The following is an 18,639-nucleotide window of genomic DNA, read 5'->3' on the forward strand; positions in this document are numbered from 1 at the left end:
CAGCTGTGTAAGAGAGCTCAGACAAGCCAAGAACTGCCCAGACAAGTCACTGTTATTGAAACTACTCAATGATGGCCTGCCTTGTGCAACAGTAGGTAACTGTTGTTCCATCACTATCTAAATGCCATCTCAGTATTAAAATTGTCTTATGATATGGTAAATAATTTCCCTTTCAAACATTTAATAAAGACTTTAAGAGAACAAAGAACCACAAATTAAACTGAATGTTTAATGCTTTTGTAGGAATGGAAGGAATGCAACAGCATTATAATTTTATAACACATTAGACATTTATGTAAAAGATGTTTCATTTTTCAAAGTTTCTCCTATATCCTTCTTTTCCATCTTTCTCAGAGCAATAAACAGTAGTTACTTACTCTCATAGATAAACTGCTCCATTGTGTTGGACAGTAATCTTATCTTTAAGTTTCACATCATTATCATCTGTACTATTTCACAGTAAAACTTAATCCATTCAAATTAAAAGGACCTGAAGAATTAGAGCAAAGAGCAGTCAAATTCACGTGGATGATTGAATGCTAGAGGCCCAAGGACTTTAAGTACTGAGTATTTACTGGCACAAACCTATTTATTCATATTATTAAAACAGCAGTAATAGAAATTAAAGCTACTATAATGAAAATGGAACTCAGGAATGAGGTCATTAAATATAACTAAGTACATTTTAAATATAAATACTATGTATTTCCCAGTAAGTATCAGATAAATAAACTCTCTATCCAAAATTCTAGTTTCAGAGAAAAAAGTCAGAGACAATTACAAAGAAGGTGCTTTGTGTCATCAGGTCCATTTTAAAAACATTTGCGATCCTTTGGAAAAGTTGCATTAGTCTTTCTTTTTATCATAGGTTCCTGTTGGTCCTTTTGTTGGTAATCCATTTCTGTCAGCACCCTAAAATGAAATAAATATTTAAAGAATTATTATAAAAAAAAGATACTTAAAAAAAAAAAACCAAAACATTTTCTTTAAAAACACACAACTTTAGAATGAAACAATTTTGTTTCCAGAAATGTGCAGGATGCCTAAATTAGTACAACAGAATACAGTCAAAGTTGAACTTAACAAGCACCAATGCTAAAGGCAACAGAGTTGTCTAAATATTAATTTTCAAATACCTTCAGTTTGTCTTGGCCATAAGGCAAAGGACAAATGCACTAATCCTCTGTCTAATTTAAACCTTTAAGTTAAATGTTAATTACTTGAGAAAAACTATTGAAGCTTCTGGCTCCAAAAACTTGTTCTTCCAAAAGCCAAGTGTTAACTCAAGTATCACCCCTTCACTGCCCTTGTTCAAGGCATTTGAATGTTCTTACCTTGCAGTCTACTTTGCCTTTGTTTTTATCATTGGATTCTTGTACAGCTTTTTTAGGCCATATGCGACTAACAAAGGGGGAAATCATAGGGTATATGTATGGCTCCAGGAATTTTTTGTAGATCCAGAGAAGAACAGGAATGACAATACAAGGAATGCACACCATTGTCCCAGGCTCAAGCTCCGAAACTGTTGATATATGTGAGGAAAACATTAGTTACCAAAGATTTAATGGCTAAAGAATTTTACTTACAGTAACATATCTGAAAGGGCGGGGTGTAGTAGCACATATCTATGATCCCAGCTACTTGGAAGGCAGAGGCAGGAGGATCACAAGATCAAGGTCAGCCTCAGTAACTTAACTTTCTCAAAAAAAAAAAAAAAAAAAGGGGGGGGGGGCTGGGGGGTATAGCTCAGTGGTACAGCACTCCTGGGTTCAAATCCCACTACAAAAGACAAGAAAAGAAAAGAGAGGAGCAAAGCCCCAAAGGACTCTTTTTTATAGTGAAGGGGAAAAGTTTAAAACCATTCTTTCTTTCTTTTTTAATATTTTTTAGTTGTAGGTGGACACAATACCTTTATTTATTTATATGAGGTGCTAAGGATCGAACCCAGTGCCTCACACTACCATTACCACTACCACTGGGCCACAACCCAGCCCCTAAAACCATTATTTCTTAAAACAAAGTTTATTAAATAAAAATGCTGCCATCTGCAAGGTAAAGGAATAAGATGTAGACATGAATAATGAGATGCCAGCATCCAAACCTTTTCGATCACTGCTCCCCAATCATAAATCTGATGATAAAAGAAGACACCAACTCTCAATAGGTACAAATAAGTTTACATACACTAACTCATTTAATCCAGGAGGCTGCGTACCCTTGCTATTTCCACTTACTGATACAGAAGGAACAAAGACATCATGAAAGTGTAGAGTACACCGAGTGTGAAATAACTTCCAACCCCAATATTCAGGGACTGACAATATCAATTACCCAAACCTTACAACACTAAAGGCAAATTCTGTAATCAAGACATTACTTTGGAAGACCTTGAGGCTACAAATCAATTGGCCTTTACTAGGCAACAACTCTTAGATATGCTTTGTTTTTCTTTCTTTCTCTTTCTGTGGTGCTGGGACAGAACCCAGGTCCTTGAACACATTAGGCAAGCCATCTTCAACTTAGCTATACTCCCAGTCCTGTTTTTTTGGTTTCAAGGGCATGAATTAAGGTGTGCTGAAAAATAAAAAATCTTATTCAATATTATCACATAGGTCAATTTCTAAAAGTTCATTTCTAAAAGTTAACATGGCCAATTTCCTTGGTAATTATGAATCCTATTGGAATTTCTGAAAATCACCAATTTCTTGAAAAAAGGCCCAATAACAGTTACATAACACAATTAAATCAAAAGATCTTTTAAATTTACAAGAATTTTTACTCCTCTAAGAGTAGGATGCAGAACCTTAAATAAAAAGTAAGCAGTTTTAAAACAGTGCACAAGGCATAATTCAGTATTTTAAAATTTCTAATTTTCAAAATATTGTAAATTAAGCAGTGTTGACTGGCAAATAGGTCAGCACCATGAGCATACTATTCAATTTTAAATTGTTCACAATACAGGTAGAAAATAATGGTATGGATAATCCAATCTGAATGTGCCCTTGAAATGATTTAAGATGGAGATGAAAATTTACATCAAGGAATACAGCTATTTTACAAAGGACCCATTAGATTCTTTGAAACAATCCCCTAGTCAAAACAACACTTTAAGTGAGCTGGGGCTGTAGCTCAGTGGTAGAGCGCCTGCCTAGCATGTGTGAGGCACTGGGTTCCATCCTCAGTACCACATATAAATAAGTAAAATAGAGATATGTGTCCCATCTACAACTTCAAAAAAAAAAAAAAAGCACTTTAAGAATCTACAAAAGTAACCTGTTCCAAAAGTTTAAAGAACATATTCTCTGATTAAAGTATGACAAACTAGCCAAGCACGGTGGCACAAGCTGTAACTCCGGCTCCCTGGGGAGGCAGAAGCAGGTGGATCCTGCTAATTCCAGGCTAACCAGGGCAACTTGGTAAGATCCTGTCTCAACCTAAAAAAAAGTAAAAAGGCTGGGGGGAATGCAACTCAGTGGTAAAGCTTCCCTGGGGTTTAATCCCCACCCAGTATGGGAGGAAAAGGGACAAAAGAAAAAAGGCATACTAGTGCTGATTTCTCGGAATTTTTCAAAGGACCATTATTTTTGACCACACATATTTAGAATCTGATCTGAGGACATTTCAGAGGTAATCTGGTTTGGGTCTTGAACGTTCTTTCAGGTACTACTACAGTACTACTTTGGCTGGCAGTTACCTGGATTTGAGAGGGGCATGACCACTTTCTCGGTGACATTTCTGCACAAATAATTTAACCCAACAGTGCCTTAATTTTTTGTCATATGTAAAATACAGACAATGATAGTACCACTCTTCAGGAATGCAATGTAGGCCAGATTGTCTGCACATATTGTAACTTACGTATTATTTTTAAAAGACCAGAAAAACAAAAAGCTCAAAAGTTGTGACCTGTCCAAAGTTCATTGTAAACAGAGTTAAGACCAGAATTTCCAGTTCCAGTTTCCCAGCTCAAGACTACTGCCTTTTCCCCTTTGAAAAAACACAATGATCATGTTCTCCACCTTCTACCAAACCTTCAAAACCAAGCGACCCCTTTCAAAACAATGGGTAATACTCCCAATACTAGGTTACACTGGAGACTGGCAATCCTTTATGAAGATTCATTTTTACCTTTGAGGTTGTCTTAAGTAAGATAGTACACATTATGTTGTAAATCAACTCTCTCGAAAACAAATGCTACTAACCACTTACGTTACAATTACAGCTTTGATGAATTTTAGCTCTTTTTATAAAGAAACTACTTGTATTTTATCTTTTAATCTTCATAATGATTCGCTACAGGAGAATGTGGTTTTAGAAAAGTCTAGAAGGTGGCAAGGAGAGACTCATTTGAACTATTCTTCAAAACAGCAAAGCGAGCAAATTGAATTAGAACTGCTGCAGAGGAATCACCTTTCATTCGACTCGGCCCAAGATGACAATGGAACAGAGAGGAAAAGGCCAAGGCTCCATCAGAAATAGGTCAGGTAGGGCGGGCCAGAAAGCCACCTCGTTCGAAGAAACCCTGAGACTGAGTCAAAGACAACTGAAAAGACCGAAGGGAAAAGCAGGGTCAGTGGCGAGGATTACAGAAGGGAAGCGACACGGACATCACCAGGCCAAGGCAGAGAACGAACCGGCAAGGAGAAAAGGAGCTGCAGGACCAAGGCCCGGAGCGGGCGGGTGGAAAGGGCGCGCGTGGGGAGCGAGAGTACCGTGGGGCCAGGCGGAATGTAGCGAGAGCTCAGGCCGCCGCAAGGCTCCGGGCAGGGCGGTCAGGCGAGCCGGCGAGTCGCGCACTGGCCGAAGGCTCCTGAGCGCCACCGGGAAGAGCCTGTGGAGCTACTCGAAACCGCCGCGGGAGCGCAGAGGACAGAGCGCAGCCTGCCCGGCGCATCCAAGCCTGGTTCACCGGCGACGACGAAGTCACCAAGGCAAAGCCCGCACTTCCGGGGGGAGGGACAAGCTGCCGCCTAGCCAATGGGCACCTCTAAAGGGGCTGACAAAGGGTGCTGCGTCAGCTTGAAGACGCACGGGACGTAGTGGAGACGCGGAGCGGGACTCGCCCGGACTACCGGCGCTACCGTCCAGGACCTGAGCCTTCAGGCCCGGAAGTACAACCAAGCTCTGTAGGCGGCCGGTAGATGCAGCTCCTTTCGGAAGAATATTTGAGCTAGGGCCTGTTTCAGAATGCAGAATTCAAAATACGGATTCTGGAAATATCGCCTGTCAGTGGCCGCCACACACAGGAAATGTTACACCACTCGCACGTAATAGGCTGTTTGCAGGCCCACCTGGCTTAGGCTATTTGCTCAGCAAATTTAAGCATCTTAAATGGAAGGGCAGGAGATTTGGGAGTAAACGTTAAACTTAAGGGGATAGGGGTGTAGCTGAGTGGTAGAGCAAGTCCTTGCCAGACGGCTCAATACCCAGTATCAAATGGGTTAATAGAAACAGTTGATTTTCAGGGAGCTTGCCGACGCTGTCGCAGGGGTGGATCCTGTGCTGCCGAAGCCGCCGTCCTGCTCCTACGTGCGGGTTCTTCTAATCCCATTGTTTCTTTTAGATTCGCTAGGGCCTAGTCGCCCTCGGAGCCCGATATACGGGCTGGGGGGTACCGCGGCCTGGGCCTAGGGGCTTAACGGTAGCAGCAGCAGCGGCGGCAGCACTAGCAGCAGGAGCACTATCAGCAGCAGCACTAGCGGCCAGCAGGAGTAGCACTAGCAGCAGGAGCATCACTAGCGGCTGGAGCACTATCGCCAGCAGCAGCACTAGCGGCCGCCAGCAGGACTTTCAGCAGCAGGACTATCGGCCTCAGGACTAGCGGCAGGAGCACTAGCGGCAGGAGCAGCCAACTGACTCCGCACAAGTACTACAGACACCCAAAAGGCCGCACAGGCGTTTAGAGAAAATGACAGACGATATTGATATTGAAGCAATGCTTGAGGCTCCTTACAAGAAGACTTGCCTAACGATATCTCACCTCTACTCCCATGAATTCACCTTTGATTCCAATGTGAACTGTCAATCATAAGGATGAGAACAAGTTGAGCAGTGCTAACGGTCATGAAGAACGTAGCAAAAAAGCTCAAACTACCTCAGTCATTCTCACAACAGCTTTGTTAGAATACTTTGCATTTAAAATTTAGATCTTCTTACATGGAAGAGGTCAAATCCAGTTATAGCAAAACACCTTTACAGCAGAGGCCATATAACCAAAAGGTCCAAAGGCCCAGACCAGTGGACCATTTACTTCAATGATGCTCAGTACAAAATTCCACCCCCACTAAAGACTTTGGAAAGTCCCATTTAAGTTGTAACAGGATTTGACTATTAGTATGGATTTTGATAACAGTTCTTTAGTTAACCTAACACGTATTCTTTGAAGCTGGAATTTGTTACAGAGAAGTATACTGGTTTCTTATATAACTTTTTGTCTGGACTTTTATGTAGAAGATTATGTTTCCTTAATGTCTTAGTACATTGTTGTCTTTTTACCTGTCGGGTTGCCTTCAGATGTGGGTAGGAACTCATTATTTACAAAAAGTCCTAGGAAGATCTTAAGTTAAAATTAGCTCTCTGATTTCTGAAGTCTTTTCTTTGGCAGAGTACATTTTGGGGTCTGTGAGAGATAAATATAGAGGTTGGCTACCTGTGCTATGGGCCATCTGTGAGGAGAGAAAATCTTTATTAATAGTGTCTTTTGTGGGGAATAAAATACTTTTTATCATGTCCCCTAATTTGAATTATGTATGGTTATAAACACATACTTCTGGTTTTAACCATCTCACAGAATTTTGTAAGAGATAGTGGCAGGTTTCTGAGGCAAATGGAATGTTATCTGTTGCCCTTCTGGGCATTGCTTTGACTTCTTTATAAATAATGAGTGTAGCCTAATTTTCTATCATGTGCTGCCTAGCATATACATTTCTGACAGTCAGGTGGATTATCTTGAAATTTTAGACAAAGTTTCTGCCTCCTTGGAAAGCTCTACATCTCCTTGTGATTGGAGTGTGGGTTTCAAGATTCCAGAAGGTGGGTGTCTTCATTTTCTATTTTCAATGCACTCTAAGGTGACCTGCTTATGGGTTCTCTGTGGCGGACCTCAGTTGCTCTTATGCTAACTACTTTGATAAGGACTCAACAGTTAAGTAAATTTCCAGATAATGATGTAGCATTCTCAGTATTCAATCTTTAAACCACTACACATGGACATTTTAGTGGAATAAATTTTATTTTGAAATGTCTTTTAATTTATATTGAAAATCTGAAGGCACCTCTAATTAGATGACACAGATATAGATTGTAAGATTTAATTATGAAATGAAGGGTAGAATACTGTGAAGAATTTTGAAATGAACAGATATATATATATAATGATTTTTTTTACCTTTCAGAGTTTGAGATTTTATAAAGATTTGTGAAGGTCAAGTTGATTATTTTATTGCACTCCACAGGCTTGTGTAAACTGGTGTAAAAATGGCATTCTCCATTTTCTGGTGTATTTATTACAACTTTAAATTTTAAGTATTTTAAATGGTCACTTGAATGTCTAATAGTTTCAAAGTGCATTCAACTGCATTAGTTCTAAGTGTCCTATGTTATTGTTACTTTATGAAAAGCAAAATGTTGATGCCTATGTTGCCCTTTGAAAGTATAAAATGTTCTGTAAATTGTTTAAAAATGGACTTAGTATTATGAAAATTTTTATGTGAACAACTACTATTACTCATGGATTTATTGTAACTTGATTTTAGTACTTTACCTTGTGGATTATAATAATGCTTATTAGATGGTTAACATGAAAGTTTTACTAAAATGCTCAGGTTTTTCTTGTACCTGACAACTAGTCCTATTTCTCATTAAAGCTGTAGCGGACTCAGGAAAAAAAAAAACAAAAAACGGTTGTACCACTTCATCACCTTTAGGATTGTTACCTGAAATTTTGTACTGGTAAGAATTTGGAACCACTGCTGGTGGGAATGTCTTTTGACAGTTCCTCACCATGTTACTGGGATCATCTTATGATCAAAACAGAAATGCAAAAATGCCTACACAAAAAACGTGCACACAAGGCTTTGCAACACTATTTGAACAGCTACTGTTCAGGAATTGATTATATGGAATACATGCCATAATACACACAAACCCCCAAAACATGCCGTGAAATCCAAATCAGACACTAACTCAATTTTCATGAAATGTTAAGAGGCAGATCTATACAGAAAATAGATTAGTAGTTACTTAGGGATCAATAGGGGAAATGGAGAATGAGTTAACTACTGTTAAGACTCTTTGATGGGTCAGGTGTGATGATGCATGCCCATAATCTCAGCAACTGGTAAGCATGAGGCAGGATGATTCCAAATTCAACACCAGCCTCAGCAACTCAAAATAAAAAAGGCTGGGACACAGCCAGGGTTAAGTCCCCAGCACACACACATAAATTCCTTTATGGGACAAGGAACAAATTCTAAAATTGATTGTAGTGATGGAGTACCTCACTGAACAATACCCTTTATAAATGGGTGGACTATATGGCATGCTAAATCTCAAGGCTGTTTAAAAAATACAAAGTTTCAGAAATTTCCCCATATTATATTTTATACACAGGATCTCAAGAGAATTAAAATAGCATATTTTGGACTATCCTAGCTACTTCAGAAGCTGGAGGATGACTTTGATCCTAGGGGTTCAAGGCCAAAGACCCAAAACAGAAACAAAAGCCTGTTCTAATTTTAGTTTATGACTTCTGAGAATACCCAAAATACTTGCTAGGCCCTGGGTTCAATCCCCAACACCACCACACAAACATAATAAAAGACAACCAACATCCTTTTATTTGCATTTATTTTTTGTTGAATTTATTCCCGTGCCATAAGTTTTTGTTTCTTTAGCTTCTTCTGGGATATCTGGGAAAGGAAAAAGAAAAAAAATTTTGAGATTTCAGGGACATGTATTTAAAGTGGCTAGGGAAACCTAAGTGGGACCACAGATAATTATATGCATTTGATATACTGACTACAAAATTATTATTTATTGTTTAGGCAAGAAACAAATTAGGGTCATGAAAGCCAAAATAAAGTGTTAAAAGGTTGCTCAGAATACTTTCCTTTCATGGTTATTCCAAAGGTGTCCTAAGATGGTCATCACAGCAACCATAGATCTTTCTAAAGTACATGAACAAAATCAAGCTATTAAATAATTACCTTTTTCTTCTGTGCAACCTCCTCTTCTGGTTTAGGAACAATTTGTTCCTTTTCAGTGAGGATCATCTCAATGTGGCAAGGGGAACTCATGTATGGGTTAATCCGACCATGAGCTCTGTAAGTACGACGACGCATCTTGGGTGCTTTGTTGACCTGGATATGTTCAATGACCAGAGAATCTACATCTAAACCCTGGCAAGAGAGGGAGAACAAAATAAGGTAACATCTTTCACGGTCTTAAAGCTACTAACTACATTATTGGGAAATACTAATTCCCAACCAATACCCCATCCATGTCTGAATAAAATCATTTTTGAAAGACAATCCTTTAAGATCTTCAATGGTATATTTTTTCAAGACACTCTCTGCTTTCTGAGTTATCACCATAATGATGTTCTTACTGTGCTAGAGTAAGTGCTCTACCACTGAGTTGTATCCCCAGTTTACTATCATGTTTGTGACCACCCTATGCCTATAATCCCAAGTTATGAGAAGGCTGAGGCAGGAGCTTCTCAAGTTCAAGGCCAGTCTATAACAACTTGGACAGTCAAAAAGGTTGGGGATGGTGGTGGCAGCTGAAGGATGTAGCTTAGAGGAAGAGAACAATGTACAGCCAGTTTCTACACCCTGATATAACCACTAATAAGGCAATCATTTTGATAATTAATCATACTACCAAAAGGTTCATGGCACAAGAAAAGTTACAGCTGTTGGTAGATTTTTATGAAAATCTTTAGACAAAATTTTGGACTGCTGGAGACAGAGAAGTCTTTAGAATATTTAAATGAGAGATTTAATCAGAGCAAAGCAATGATACAAATCTGGCACAACACTTAATTTGCATATACACATAAGGAGGCTTACGGTTTGGGTACCTTAAGTTCAGCATTACTCTCTGCATTTTTAAGCATGTGCAGCAAAAATTCAGCACTCTTTTTGGGCCACCGGCCCTGTGTCCAGCCCCACTGTTTGGCCTGAGAAAATGAAGGAATGTGATTAGTAACTTTCCACGGTTTAAATGAACATTGGAACCATGATGAATCTATTTTATCTAATATCAAGGTTGCTCAGCACATGGTTTATTTCATGGTTAATCCAAAGGTGTCCTAAGATAGTCATCACAGCAACCAAGAAAGCTTGTCAAAGGCAGATTCTAGCCACAATTATCCCAGCCAATCACCTTTCCTTACAATTTATATTTTCAAATAGCCACTAAGAATTCTCACCTGGGCACACCTCCCAACTCCACCATTGTAACGCCGGAATGGCACGCATTGCTTCTTTAATGTGACATCTTTCAGGTACTTGGTGGCTTTTCGGATATGCATACCCTTGATGGCTTGCGCAGTTTCACGGGTGTTCTAAATACGAGTAATGAAGTTTTGGTTAGCGTAATCTTTAAAGCAAACATTTAAGTATAGAATTTCAAAATTGTCATACATGATAATTGTGACTAAGAGCCTGGGAAACTTTGGAACTAGGGAAAATTAATCCTAATCCTCAATTTATCCACTGTAAAATCTTTAAATTCCAACATCCAACTACTTTCTCAAGGATTCTCTGGTACTTTTATTCAATTTCAGAAATCCTGAATCAAATTGCTCATTATACAATGATAATCAATATACAAGTAAAGGGTAGCTGCTCAGAATGTATTAGTTTTCATGGTAAATCCAAAGGTGTCCTAAGAAAGGCATCACTGCAGCTTCCTTTAAAGATGAGCAACACTAGAACATGTGGAAAACTTAGATTGCATTAGGAGTCTCATACCTTAAAGTGAACACGAAGATTTGAGCCTCTTGATTTGCATGCTAGAATATTAAAAAAAAAATTTGGTTAATTTCTGGCTATACTTTTATGCTCACCCCCAAGTAGAAATTATAGATCTATGTCCTATTCACTTACATTTTGTGGGGTTTTCCGGGTCAAGAGAGTAGCGGACCATTTTCACAGATCACCTGGAAGGGAGCACCCCATACTTGTCAGTAATAGATACTTAAGGTGTCCTAAGATATGCCATCATCGCAGCCGTCCTTTCCCTCCACCCTGTCCTTTCTTCTCTTCCCTCTGCATCAACCAACCACTACGGCGCTGATTACACGACTAGTGATTTGGACCTCCAATCAACCCTCTCCCTTCCCCTTTAGAAGAAAACAGCCAGTTTTGATCTAAACGTGGGTCTTTTAGACCTAAGACGCCGCCAATGCATGGCATTTGACATAGCAAAAACCAACTCCGGATCCTCTCCGCCCTCCCTCCCTCTTTACAGAAACCCCTTCATTCACACAGCTTCACAGGAATAGCTTCCCACACCACAGACTTTACACTACCACCCACGTTAGGTAGGAGCCATCCAATTTGCAGCACTTAACTGAGAAGGGTTTGGTTTCGATCTGCCTTTATTCCCTCAAAACTTTCTCGCATTGCGGCCACAAATGCTCCGCGTACTGGCCACCACTCACCGCGGGACACTGGACCTCCACAGTCGGAGTAGACACGGAGGGCAGCTGCCCGTACCCCCACCAGCCGACGAGCTTCTCCCTCCCCCGTCCCCCATCCATCACGTTCCTCTGCAGCTCACAGAGGCCTGCCGGCCGGGGAGCACCAAATCGGGCACCCTGCCACGTCTCCTTGCACAGAGAAACATCGCTTCCAGCAAGAAATCGTAGCCCTGGGAGTTTTCCTCCCGGGGTCCTTGACGCCCGCATTCCAGAGGCCAGGATGGCGGTGATGACCGGAGGATTGAACACTCGTACCCAGACTCTACAGACGCACTCACCTCAGGCCGCTTACAGGAAGAGGAAGAGCGGTGGCTTCTGGGAGAATTCATGAAAACTCGACCTCTCGCGAGATTTCAGGATAAAAACCGAGAACTGGGAGGGCAGAAAGGGAGTGTGGGATATGATTTGAGAATGCTTGGAACGAATGCCAGTCTCCTTAGAGACTGTCTCAAATTTCTCTTATTTATTTGGTATCCAGAAATAAAGTTATGGGTTTTAAATATCAGTCAACTAAGTCAGGCTTGTAGTTCTAGGTTAGAAACATGTTACTAGACGTGAACGAGAGATATTGTTTAGTCGAGAACATTCGTTAGGTTTGATTGTGCGATCATATACTACTTGAAAGTAATTTATAAACGTAATTAAGAAGAAAGAAGCCGGACGTGGTGGCGCATGTAATTCCAGCGACTCGGGAGGCTGAGGCAGGAGGATCGCAAGTTCAAAGCTAGCCTCAGCAACTTAGCGAGATCCTTTCTCAAAATAAAAAATAAAAAGGGGACTGGGTTTGTGGCTCAGTGCTAGAGTGCTCACCTAGCCCGCATAAGCCACTGGGTTCCATCCTCAGCACCATATAAAAATAAATAAAGATATGAAATAAATAAAAAAGGATGGATATGGGGCTCAGTGGTTAAGCACCTTTGGTTTCAATTTAAAACAAATCCCAGATATATATCTCCTTTAATTTTTTTTTTTTTTTTTTTGGTTGTTGTTGTTGATGTTGTTTGTTTGTTTGTTTGTTACTGAGATTGAGCCCAGGGGAGTTTTTTACTGAGCCACATCCTCAGCCCACACTTTTTTTTCTTTCTTTTTTTTTTTTTTTTTTGGAGATAGGATCTTGTTAAATTGCTGAGGCTGGTCTGGAACTTGGGATCCTCCATCTTAGTCGCTTGTCGCTGACATTACAGGCGTGTGCCACTGTGCATGGCATTTGCAAACAATTCTTTTTTTCTTTTTTCTTTTTTTCCAATTTTTTTTTTAGTTGTCTATGGACACAATTCCTTTACTTTTTTTTAGGACTAATGTTAGCACTCCATCTTGGCAAGGACATTAGGAGATAGAAATCACTTTTTAGGCTGGGTACAGCAGTGCATGCCCATAATCCCAGTAATTACAGAGGCTGAGGCAGGAAGATTGCAAGTTCAAAGCCAGCCTCAGCAACTGAGAGAGACTCTTAAACTTGGCAAGACCCTGTCTCCAAATAAAAAATTTTTTAAAAGTTTGGGGATTTAACTCAGCCATAAAGTGACCTTTGGGTTCAATCCCTATTACCAAAACAAGAAAAAAGAAACACACACACACACACACAACACACACATATATATGTATGTATTTTTTAGTTGTAAGTTGACGTAATATCTTTATTTTATTTATTTATTTATCTGTGGTGCTGAGGATTGAACCCAGGGCCTCGCATGTGCTAGGGGAGCGTTTTACCACTGAGCCACAACCCTAGCCCCACACTTTTTAAGTTATAACAGTGCATAGCACAGTAGTCATTAAAGTCACTCATGTGCAAACAAACATAACACGGAGCAAAAGAGTATTGTATTATAAGATTCCATTTGTATATATACTTTAATATTAATAGCTCATTTCATATAATGTAATGTATCCCAAGTGGGATTGTTTTGGCATGTCATTGTCACAGGGCATGGGCCTGCTGCCAGGCTAAGACAGCCTTGGCAGTCCTTTCTCACCCTGATTCTTGCCATCAGGCCAGAAAGATTTCATTACAGACATACCACTCAGATAGCGGGCATGAGTTTTATTAGAAGGGATTGAAAAAGGGAAGAGGAGCACTCCCAGAGGAGGAGGACCACATCGCTTGCCCCTCCCCACTCCAGTTGTTTGTTTTGTGCTGGGGATTGAACCTGGGGCACTCTACCAGTGACTATCCCTAGTCCTTTCATCATGGGAGAAGAAATGTCTCCAGAGAAGGGTCCTAGGAGTTCTCAGAGGGAAGTGGGAATTCAACTCCGGGCCAGAGGGGTTGTTGGCATACCTGACAGAACAGAATTTCAGCATGAGCCAGACAAAGACATAGACAGAGGTTTATTTAGGAAGTAGATACACATTCAAAGGAGAAGTGGGCTATCTCCAGGGTGAGAAGCCCAGCCTGTGTTGGGAGTCCAGTACTTAAAAAAGGGCTGTATCCGGGGCCGATCTGGAGCCAGGGTGAAGCTGCACTGTTTCATGCCAGTTTTCCCTGCACTTGTGTATTTCCCTCATTTTACAAGAGTATGGGCCAAATGCCTGCTTTTTCAAGATTTGCAGCTCAGCTTTCTGAATCTCAATGGCTCAAGGAGGTTTCCTTTAAGACTTAGTATATCTCTCCATGCTAAATCGCTATTTCACTTTTTTTATTTTTTATTGAGACAGAGTGTTACTAAATTGCTGAGGCTGACCTCAAACTTGCTATCCTCTCGCCTCAGCTTCCCCAGTCACCTGCCCTCCAGTCTTCTTGGGGGGTCCCAGGGAAAATTCTAAAATCCCATTCAAATTCGCCTCTTGCCTTTTGACTGACAGAAGGATGACATCAGACTTTCAAGTTTCCACTGTTTGTGACAACTCTAGGTCGCTTTGGCCCATGTTTACCAGTTCTAATTGAAATGTGTCCCTTTTTTAGAGGGGGATTAACTGGAGATTGAACTCAGGGGCATTTGACCACTGGGCCACATTTCCAGCCCTATTTTGTATTTTATTTAGAGACAGGGTCTCACTGAGTTGCTTAGCACTTTGCTGTTGCTGAGGCTGGCTTTGAACTTGTGATCCTCCTGCCTCAGCTCCTGAGTCATTGGGATCACAGGTGTGTGCATCATGCCTGGCTGAAATCTTCTGTCCTTATAGATTTTATGGGTAGGGGGAATTATCCTTATCTCCCTGAGCTCTGGGATCTGGTCTATGTATAGGTCACAAAAATCATTCCCACTTTCAGGGTAACGTGTTTTTTTTTTTTTTTTTTGGTGGTGGTGGGGTGGAGAACCAGAGGGACTTTAATTGCCAAGAGTACAGGATAAAGGAAATCCACACCTATAATACCAGTGGCTCCAGAGGCTGAGGCAGGAGGCTGAGGAGCTCAAAAGCCTCAGGAGGTTAACAAGATCCTGTCTCCAAATAAAATATGAAGAGGGCTGGAAATGTGCCTTAGGGGTAAAGTGCCCCGGGTTCAATTCTCATTATTCCCCCACCAAAAAAACCAAAAACCAAAAACAAAACGAGAATGTTTTAATATTCATGAGGGAGTTGATGAAAACCGAAGGTAGTACACAAGCCTGCAGAAGCTCACAATACTGAGTGTCGAGGGTGCAGGGCACAGCCCCCTAAAGAGCTCTGGGGCAGCATCAAGGGAAGGAAGTGGATCCAGGAACACCCATTCCACTCCTAGACCAGAAACCCAGACACTTGCTTCCAGGTGACTGAAATGACAGGTGGGGACAACAATCAGATGCGAAAGTAGCCAGAGTGAGGATCTGCGGGACCTGCGGAATGTGGCAGGCGTAGAACCCACATACATTCAGGAATCTCCTGGACCTGATTTGTCCGTGTCCTCTTCCTCCTGGTCTGAAGATGTGGCAACAGAGACTCGGAGCTTTCGAAGCTATATAGAGCCTCACAGGCTGGCTCCCTGGCCCACTGGGGCCCTGAAGCTGGGTTGCTGCTGATGGGACGCCCTCCTGTGCGCTGCCCGCAGGCCTGGCCTGGACTGGAGAAGCAGGGTTGGTCCTCTGGGAAGAAATCCTAAGGACTGACACTTAAGTCGCCCATTGCCTCTGGGTGTGCCCACATAAGCCCACTGGCCCAGCACAGGTAGACGACTTCTGTCCAGGAAGAAGGTGGGCTCAGATGCTGCTCCAGCTGAGGGTATGGTGCCCGGCCAAGGTATGAGGCCTGGCAAGCCACAAACTACTTCTGCACATGACGCTTCTCCAGGTCAAGCCTGGTGGCCAGGACCACCAGGGCACTGTGGGATGGATAGGGGTCCTTCAGGAAGTGTTCATTCTGCTCCTTTTGCTGCTGCTTGCTGAAGATCCTAACAAGGCAACTCCAGGGGACATTGAGTTTGGTAAAACATGAATTTCTTCCATTGCAGCTGCTGCTCTGTTCAGGTGAATCACTTGTGTGCTTTTTCTTGACATTTTGGACTTTCATTTCTCATTCAAATAACAGGTTTTTGCTGAGGAGTGTAACGTAGCCTGTTGACTTTAGTCAGGCAGGGCTGCAGGTAAATTGCTTTTATTTTTTTTAAATTTTTTTACGATGCATGTGGAGGCCAGCACAGTGGGCCCCGTTTATAGAATTATTCCCTTAACCTGTGTTCCCACTGCTCACCTCTATCTGTTCCCTATCATCCTTGATATAAAAATTATTGAGATATTTTACAAGTTTAAAAAAAAAAAGATCAAGTCTTCAAAAACCGATGCATGTGTTTCATACCTACAGCACATCTCGGCGTGGGCCAGCCACATCTCAACTTCTCAATAACTTGTCCAATCACATTGTAGAGAGCAGCTGTAAATAGTTGGTCAGCAAGGCAAATAGGATAGCATGGCACAGCATATGAGATAGATCCTATTGCCCTATATTACAGATGAGAAAATTGAGGCTTTTGGAGGTTAAATCACATACCGCTGGGAGTTAATAATTTGAATTTGTAGCCAATTTCTTCTTTTTCACTGTGATTTTTTTGTGTGTCTGGAAACTTCATCCATTGGAGCTACCTCTACTTTTGACAAGATTAGGTATATTCAGGATGGTATGTCTGCAAGCTACCTCTACTTTCAAGAGTAGGACTAAATGTGCATATTTTAAAAATGTCTATTTTAGTGCCTTATAGTAATACATAATAGTGGATTTCTTTTGACATATTCATAATTTGCTCCATTTCAATCTCTGGGACATCTCCCTTCCCTTTCCCTGACCCCCTCCTCCCACTCTACTTGTATTTATTTATCTTGTGTTTATTTATTTATTCTGTGTTTATTTATTTTGTATTTATTTAATATTTATTTATTTATTTATATGTAAATCAGTGTATCAGTGTATTATAGTTACAGATAAAAGCTGAATTCACCATGATACACTCATAGCATTAATTTGGTCAATTTCATTCTGAAGTTCTTTCTCTTTATATTAAATACAAATGTTATTCTGTAAGAAGTCAGGATGGTGATGGCCCTCAATCGGGGTAGGGAGTGGTGACGAGAAGGAGACACAAGGTGGCTTTCAAGTACTGAATCTCAAGCTGGGAGCTGGTTACCTGGCTTCTTAACTTGTATATGGTCCACTTAATAAAGACCCATACAGCTAGACACCTATGATATGTGTCTTTATGTATATTATGCTTCAGTAAAAAGTTTATTTTTAAAAATTGCTTGTATGGAGTTTCAGTGCTTGCAGGAGTGAGGGCGTGAGTCTGCCAGAGCTGCCAGGACAAGGTGTTGCAGACTGAATTGTTCCAGACGACAGAACTCACGCAATTCTTTCCCTCCCTTCTTCATCTTTCTTTCTTCCTTTCTTTCCTTTCCTCCCTCCGTTTATTTCCTCAGATGGAAAAATCCACTCGACTAAGAAGCCACTCCATGCATTTTTTTGGGTTTGCCTGGCCAAGTTAGCTGAGGAGCAGGGGAAGGGGTGGACTTTCCTGTCCTCAGGCTTTGGGGCTGGGTGCTTTATGTTTACCATGGAACCTGGATGTCAAGAGCTGAGGCTCCTTGGGGAGCAAAGTCAGTCGCAGGGACACGTGACCCTGGATTCCATGCCTTGGCAGGGAGGTAGAAGCATCACTGGTGAAAAGGCAGGGCTGACTGCCACAGCACACAAAAAAAGACTTCAGCCAGCACCATTCCAACCCAGGGAACCCTGGAGCTGAGTGTTCCTTCAGAGTTTGCCCAATTTTGGAGGCAGGGCCGGAGTTGGGCCTTTGTTCTCCTACCTCCCTGCTGTGATCCATCACTGATTGTGGGCTGACCCTGGAAGGAGGTGTGACTTTGGGTGAGGCAGTTTTCTCCAGCCAGTCCTCTTTGAGGACCCCTCTACCTAGCAGATGGAGAGTAAGTCCTTCATTCCTGTAGAGGTGGTCAGGAAGCCCAGCCCAGGGTCCACCAGGCTAAGTATGACTGTTTCATTTAACAGTTCAAGGCCAGGTGAGGTTGTGTACGCCTGTAATCCCAGTGACTCACGAGGCTCAGACAGGAGGATCTTAAATTCGAGGTTAGCCTGCGCAACTTTGAAACACCCTGTCTCAAAAAAAAAAAAAATCACCAGGACTAGGGATGTAGCTCCGTGGTAAAGTGGCCCTGGGTTCAATTCCCAGTACCAAGAGGGGAGAAGAAAAGAAAAGAACTTAGATTGAGAAGAGGCAGAGGCAGGATGTGAACCTAGGCCCGAGTCTGAAGCCCGTGCTCTTTGCCATCACACTCCCTGCCGGTTCTGCACACGCGTACCTTCCTAATGACTTCTGGACCTCCAAGTTTCCAGGTACCTCATCCACCTCACCTTTGCTAGCCTTGCTTTCCGCCCTGCCTCAGGCAGCCATCTCTGGGTCAGCTGTCCTGTGTCACCCCACTGGGGCTCTGCTCCCCTGCCCTGGACTGGTGCACAACCCCCTGCTCTATGTCCACTGCTGCCTGTGCTCATCAGATACCCCCACTGAA

The 18,639-nt window shown here is 41.8% G+C and overlaps 2 protein-coding genes and 3 non-coding genes across 6 annotated transcripts; all 5 read right to left on the reverse strand.

Moving 5' to 3' along the window:
* Positions 1-209: 209 nt before the first annotated feature.
* On the reverse strand, positions 210-4,939 carry CUNH18orf32 (chromosome unknown C18orf32 homolog). 2 transcript variants are annotated; one of them, XM_046428414.2, is made up of 3 exons: positions 4,713-4,939; positions 1,335-1,522; positions 210-912 (listed from the first exon to the last, which is right to left on the reverse strand). In XM_046428414.2, exons 2-3 carry the CDS (start codon positions 1,497-1,499, stop codon positions 847-849), a joined length of 231 nt encoding a protein of 76 aa, XP_046284370.1. In that variant the 5' UTR covers positions 1,500-1,522; positions 4,713-4,939; the 3' UTR covers positions 210-846. The 2 variants fall into 2 exon arrangements, with proteins under 2 accessions (XP_046284370.1, XP_058429919.1); XM_058573936.1 differs by lacking the exon at positions 4,713-4,939 and adding an exon at positions 4,411-4,556.
* Positions 4,940-8,814: 3,875 nt separating this feature from the next.
* Rpl17 (ribosomal protein L17) lies at positions 8,815-11,172 on the reverse strand. The gene is made up of 6 exons (XM_046428413.2): positions 11,112-11,172; positions 10,977-11,017; positions 10,433-10,567; positions 10,082-10,180; positions 9,207-9,398; positions 8,815-8,909 (listed from the first exon to the last, which is right to left on the reverse strand). The coding sequence occupies exons 1-6, from the start codon at positions 11,149-11,151 to the stop codon at positions 8,862-8,864; spliced, it is 555 nt and encodes a 184-aa protein (XP_046284369.1). The 5' UTR covers positions 11,152-11,172; the 3' UTR covers positions 8,815-8,861.
* Positions 9,092-9,155, reverse strand: LOC124082021 (small nucleolar RNA SNORD58). The gene has a single exon (XR_006848229.1). It is a non-coding gene; the product is annotated as a small nucleolar RNA SNORD58 (small nucleolar RNA).
* LOC124082020 (small nucleolar RNA SNORD58) lies at positions 10,269-10,333 on the reverse strand. The gene has a single exon (XR_006848228.1). It is a non-coding gene; the product is annotated as a small nucleolar RNA SNORD58 (small nucleolar RNA).
* On the reverse strand, positions 10,847-10,911 carry LOC124082019 (small nucleolar RNA SNORD58). The gene has a single exon (XR_006848227.1). It is a non-coding gene; the product is annotated as a small nucleolar RNA SNORD58 (small nucleolar RNA).
* Positions 11,173-18,639: the final 7,467 nt, after the last annotated feature.

Source organism: Marmota monax, unplaced genomic scaffold, assembly GCF_021218885.2.
Source record: "Marmota monax isolate L192 unplaced genomic scaffold, Marmota_monax_Labrador192_F-V1.1 WCK01_AAM20220418_F8-fsc00031, whole genome shotgun sequence".
Taxonomy (NCBI): Eukaryota; Metazoa; Chordata; class Mammalia; order Rodentia; family Sciuridae; genus Marmota; species Marmota monax.